The sequence below is a fragment of the Symphalangus syndactylus genome, chromosome X (assembly GCF_028878055.3).
Source record: "Symphalangus syndactylus isolate Jambi chromosome X, NHGRI_mSymSyn1-v2.1_pri, whole genome shotgun sequence".
NCBI lineage: Eukaryota > Metazoa > Chordata > Mammalia > Primates > Hylobatidae > Symphalangus > Symphalangus syndactylus.
This window is the reverse complement of record NC_072447.2, coordinates 136169001-136174193: the sequence shown is the minus strand read 5'-3', so window position 1 is coordinate 136174193 and position 5193 is coordinate 136169001. Positions and strand designations below refer to the sequence as shown.

At 46.4% G+C, this 5193-nt stretch overlaps 1 protein-coding gene across 1 annotated transcript; it reads left to right on the top strand.

Annotated features, from left to right (window-relative positions):
- Positions 1–1690: 1690 nt before the first annotated feature.
- TFDP3 (transcription factor Dp family member 3) lies at positions 1691–3362 on the top strand. The gene has a single exon (XM_055268677.1). The coding sequence runs from the start codon at positions 1786–1788 to the stop codon at positions 2995–2997; it is 1212 nt and encodes a 403-aa protein (XP_055124652.1). The 5' UTR covers positions 1691–1785; the 3' UTR covers positions 2998–3362.
- The last annotated feature ends 1831 nt before the right edge of the window (positions 3363–5193 follow it).

Below are 5193 nucleotides of genomic sequence, written 5' to 3'. Positions count from 1 at the left end.
GATGTATCTTCTTAGTAATTTTTCATCCACTGACCACTTCACTCTGCTCCTTGGCTACAAATCCTCTTACATTTACTGCATTTAGAATTGAGCCCAGGCCAGGTGCAGTGGCTCACAGCCGGGCGTGGTGGCGGGAGCCTGTAATCCCAGCTATTCAGGAGGCTGAGGCAGGAGAATCTCTTGAACCCAGTAGGCGGAGGTTGCGGAGGTTGTGGAGGTTGCAGTGAGTCTAGATCGTGCCACTGCACTCTAACCTGGGCGACAGAGTGAGACTCTGCCTTAAAAAAGAATTGAGCCCAGTTCTATCCTGAGGTCTCTTTGCCCCATTGCAATAGTTCCTGAATAATATCTGTTTTACCTCTTTTACTACTGTCCAGCTCTGGTTCTGTTAGGCAAATGCTATAGACTGAATTTTGTCCCCCTACCCAATAAAATTCATATGTTGAACTCCTAACCCCCAATTTCGCTACTCTTTCACTACTGTCCAGCTCTGGTTCTGTTAGGCAAGTGCTATAGACTGAATTTTGTCCCCCTACCCACTAAAACTCATATGTTGATGCCCTAACCCCCAATTTGACTGTATCTGGAGATAGGGTCTTTAGGAGGTAATTAAGGTTAAATGAGGTCATAAGGGTGGGTCCCAAATACGATAGGATGTGTCTTTATCAAAAGAGATCTCTCCAAGCCCTGCTGCCATGTGAGGACACAGTGAGAAGGCAGACATCTGAAAGCCAGGAAGTGAGCCCTCACCAGAAACCAGCCCAGCTGGAAACTTGATCTTGGACTTCTAGCCTCCAGAACTGTGAGAAAATAAATGTCTATTGTTTCAGCTACCCAGTCTATGGTATTTTGTTACGGCAGCCCGAGGTGAGTGAGACAGCACCTCTGTGTATTTGAGGCTGAGGTGTATGCATGTGTGCAATCACATGCATTATTTCCAGAGTCGAGGTGCTAGAGAAAGTTGGTGTGGACTAGAGAAGCAGGCCTGAAGACACAGAGCTTATGTGGCATGGTTATTAGGACTCTTGGTGAGTGAGGCAGAGTTGAGACTAAGGGTGGGAGAAAGAGACTGCCACAGGCCTCTGCTTCTGCTGGGCTTTGTCCTGTTCTCTCTTTAGATTTCTTTCTCATTGGCAATGTGCGTAGCTTCCAAAGTGAGGTGTAGGCTGTGGACTTAGTCTATTGACTGTACCACAGCCCAACAAATAAATGATACTGTATATTGTTAACTCCTTTTTCTCATCTCTACTCTATCTACTCAGGAAGGCTTAGTGTAGCTGTTTGGGTAGAGAGACAAAAACTGGATTCTTCCACAATAAGCTTCTTGACCAGCAGGTGAAGAAATAATCCTTGGAAGAGCCCAGATCCAGCTTCTTGTGAGACAATGGCTGGGAAGAAATGATAGATGGGCCTGCAGAGGCCTACACGTCTCATTTTCATTAGTCCCTTTAGGATGCGCTATGGTTTAAATGTGTCCTCCAAAAGTTCATGTGTTGGAAACTTAATTACCATTGTAACAGTATCAAGAGGTAGGGCCAGAGGAGGAGAGGCTGAAGGCGTGAAAAGGCACGCAGGCGCACTGCACGGACCGCCCCCCTGCTGCTGCGCACCTCACGCGGCGCATGTTACGCCGCGCACCCCACGCCACGCACGTTACGCCACGCACCCCACGCCACGCATGTTACGCCACGCACCTCACGGCAGCCATACTCTCGGCCTGGAAGAATTGTTTTTCTTCTCTGGAAAGGTGAACATTTATAGCATTTATTTCCCAAATCTGGTAACATGGCAAAATATGTCAGTCTAACCGAAGCTAACAAAGAACTCAAGGTCTTAACAGACCAGAACCAGACCAGTGGCCCCGTGGCCGTTTACTTCTCCACCGTGAACCCGCTCGGGAAGCAGCTCTTGCCGAAAACCTCGGGACAGTCCAATGTCAACACTGACCAGCAAGTGGCAATTGTTATGCCTCAGAGACCGGCAGCATCAAACATCCTTGTGGTAGGAAGCCCAAACCCACCCAGCACTCACTTTGCCTCTCAGAACCAGCCTTCCTACTTCTCACTTCCGTGGGCCGGGCAGCACAACAGGAAAGGAGAGAAGAATGTCATGGGCCTGTGCCATCTTTCCATGAAGGTCTGGGAGATGGTGCAGAGGAAAGGGACCACTTCCTGCCAGGAAGTGTTGGGCGAGCTGATCGCCGAGTTCAGAGCTGCCAGCAGCCACGTCTCACCAAACAGGTCAGCTGATGACGTGGGGAACATAAAACGGCGCACCTACGATGCCTTAAACGTGCTGATGGCCATGAATATCATCTCCAGGGAGAAAAACAAAATCAAGTGGATTGGTCTGACCACCAACTCGGCTCAGAACTGTCAGAACTTACGGGTGGAAAGACAGAAGAGACTTGAAAGAATAAAGCAGAAACAGTCTGAACTTCGACAACTTATTCTACAGCAAATTGCCTTGAAGAACCTGGTGCTGAGAAACCAGTATGTGGAGAAGCAGGTCAGCCAGCAGCCGCCGCCCAACTCAGTCATCCACTTGCCCTTCATCATCATCAGCACTAGCAAGAAGACCGTCGTCAACTGCAGAGTCTCCAACAACAAATCAGATTATCTGTTTAATTTTAACGGCTCATTAGAAATCCACAATGACACAGAAGTGCTGATGTGGATGGGCATGGCTTTTGGGCTAGAGTCCGGGAGCTGCTCTGCCGAAGACCTTAAAATGGCCAAAAGTTTGGTCCCAAAGGCTCTGGAGCCGTACGTGACAGAAATGGCTCAGGGAACTTTTGGAGGTGTGTTCACGACGGCAGGTTCCACGTCTAATGGCACGTGGCCTTCTGCCAGTGACCTGACCAACAGTGCGGATGGGATGCTGGCCACAAGCTCCAATGGGTCTCAGTACAGTGGCTCCAGGGTGGAGACCCCAGCAGTCGAGGAGGAGGAGGACGACAACGATGACGACTTCAGTGAGAATGACGAGGATGACTGACGTCCTCTCCCCTTAAGATTCAGCTTCAGGAAAAAGAAACTTTTTTTTGTTTTAGATGTGAGGTTTTCTGTTTGTTTTTTGCCTACTCCCAAGAAGATATTGGTAAGCTATAGAATTTAGATATGCACCTCTGATAAGCAAGGATTGTTTCCCGTGTGATTAAGATGTGCTGTTGATGTGTGTTTTGATACCAGTGTGCTGACGCAGAATCTTTATTTACTTTTTAGGATTTTGTGTTTTCATTTTCTATTTTTCTTTAAATGCAGAGTTCATTGTTGCCCCTTAACAGTTTTTCCTGAGTTTACTGAAGAAATTGTACTTCATCCACATCCATGAAAATAAAATGCTCTCCTGTTGTGCACAGTCAGTACCGAATGCCGTTTATTTGCCGTGGGTTTGGATGGCACCCCCTCCCCGATGCATAGCAAGACTCTTGAGTTTTCCGTTTGTTCAGTTTTGCAGTGTCCAGAGCCCCAAGCAAACGGCAGAATTCTATTTTCAGAACAATAAACACCATCTTAAAAAAAAAAAAAAAAAAAAGAGGTAGGGCCTTTAAGAGGTGATTAGGCCATGAGGGCTGTGCCGTCATCAATGGATTAATGCTGTTATCATAGGAATAGACTCTTGATAGAAGGATAATTTCAACCCTATTCCTCTCTCTGTCTTGAATGCTTGCTTGCCCTTCTGCCATGTTAGGACACAGCAGGAAGGTCTTCACTAGGTGCCAAGCATATGCTGGCACCATGCCTTTGGACTTCTCAGGCTCCAGAACCATGAGCCAAATAAATCTATTTTTCTTTATAAATTACCCAGTCTGTTATAGGAGCAGAAAACGAACTAAGACAGGGTGGCTGAAGGCTCCCAGCTGGCAATCAAGGCACATCTATCTATGCAGGAATCATTTGCTGACTGGAAGCAAGATGAGTAGGTTTTCCTTTTTCAAATTGGTGAGATAGAACAGCGGTGGAGCCTATAGCAGTGTCATGGTATGGTGAGAAGAAACTGGGTCAGAATCTCGGTAGGGAGATCTTGACTCATTAATATGAGAAAGTTGTACCAAAAGTGTGGCTGGGGGCAGCAGAGGGAGCTGTTGCTTTCTTCAAGCACAGTTTCACAAAGGGTCATCTTTCCAACCATATGCAGACCTGTCCAGAGTTCCAAGAAAAAATAGACGCTAGGATAATCACTGTGAAAGCAAGACCGTAAGACCCATTAAGAGAGGGCAGGTGGTTAATTACAATGAGATACCACTTCACACCCATTAGGATGGCTATTATGATTATTATTTTGAGATAAGGTCTCACTCTATTGCCCAGGCCTGCGGTGCAGTGGAAAGATCATGGCTCACTGCAGCCTCAACCTTCCAGGCTCAATCAATCCTCCCACCTCAGCCTCCCCAGTAGCTGGGACTACAGCTACTCCACACCTAGCCAATTTTTTTTTGGTATTTTTTGTAGAGATGGGGTTTCACCATGTTGCCCAGGCTGGTCTCGAGCCCCTGGGCTCAAGCAATCCACCTACCTCAGCGTCCAAAAGTGTTGAGATTACAGGTGTGAGCCACCACACATGGCCATGACTGACTTCTTTTACTTAGCAAAATGTTTCCAAGGTTCATCCATCTTGTAGCATGGATCAATACTTCATTCCTTTTTATGGGTGAGTAACATTCCATTGTATGGATGGATAGACTTTTTGTTTATCCAGTCATCTCTTGATGGACAGTTGGGTTGTTTCTGCCTTTCGGCTATTGTGAGTAACAATGCAGTGAACATTAGTATGCAAATATCTGTTCAAGTCTCTGCTTTCAATTCTCTTGAGTATGTGTGTATCTAGGAGTGGAATTACTGGGTCATATGGTAACACTATATTAAGCTTTTTGAGGAAACACCAGGCAGGTTTCCACAGAAGCTGTGAAATTCTCACAGCAACATACAAGACATCTAAGACATGGTTTTGAGTAGTCTTGGGAGTAGAAAAGACACTACCAAGGTCACCTGTGTATAGTGATGGCACTGGCTGGTCGTTGTTCTTTTTTTTTTTTGAGTCGGTTACCTTGTGTCCTGTCTGAATACTTTTCCGAACCATGCTGCAAAACACATGCCTTTTTTTCCCCCCATCAAGCCTTAACATAGTTGCCCCACTTTGGAAGGCTTTCAGTTCCTAAAAATTTTCTGAGGAACGTTCGATCACTGAAGG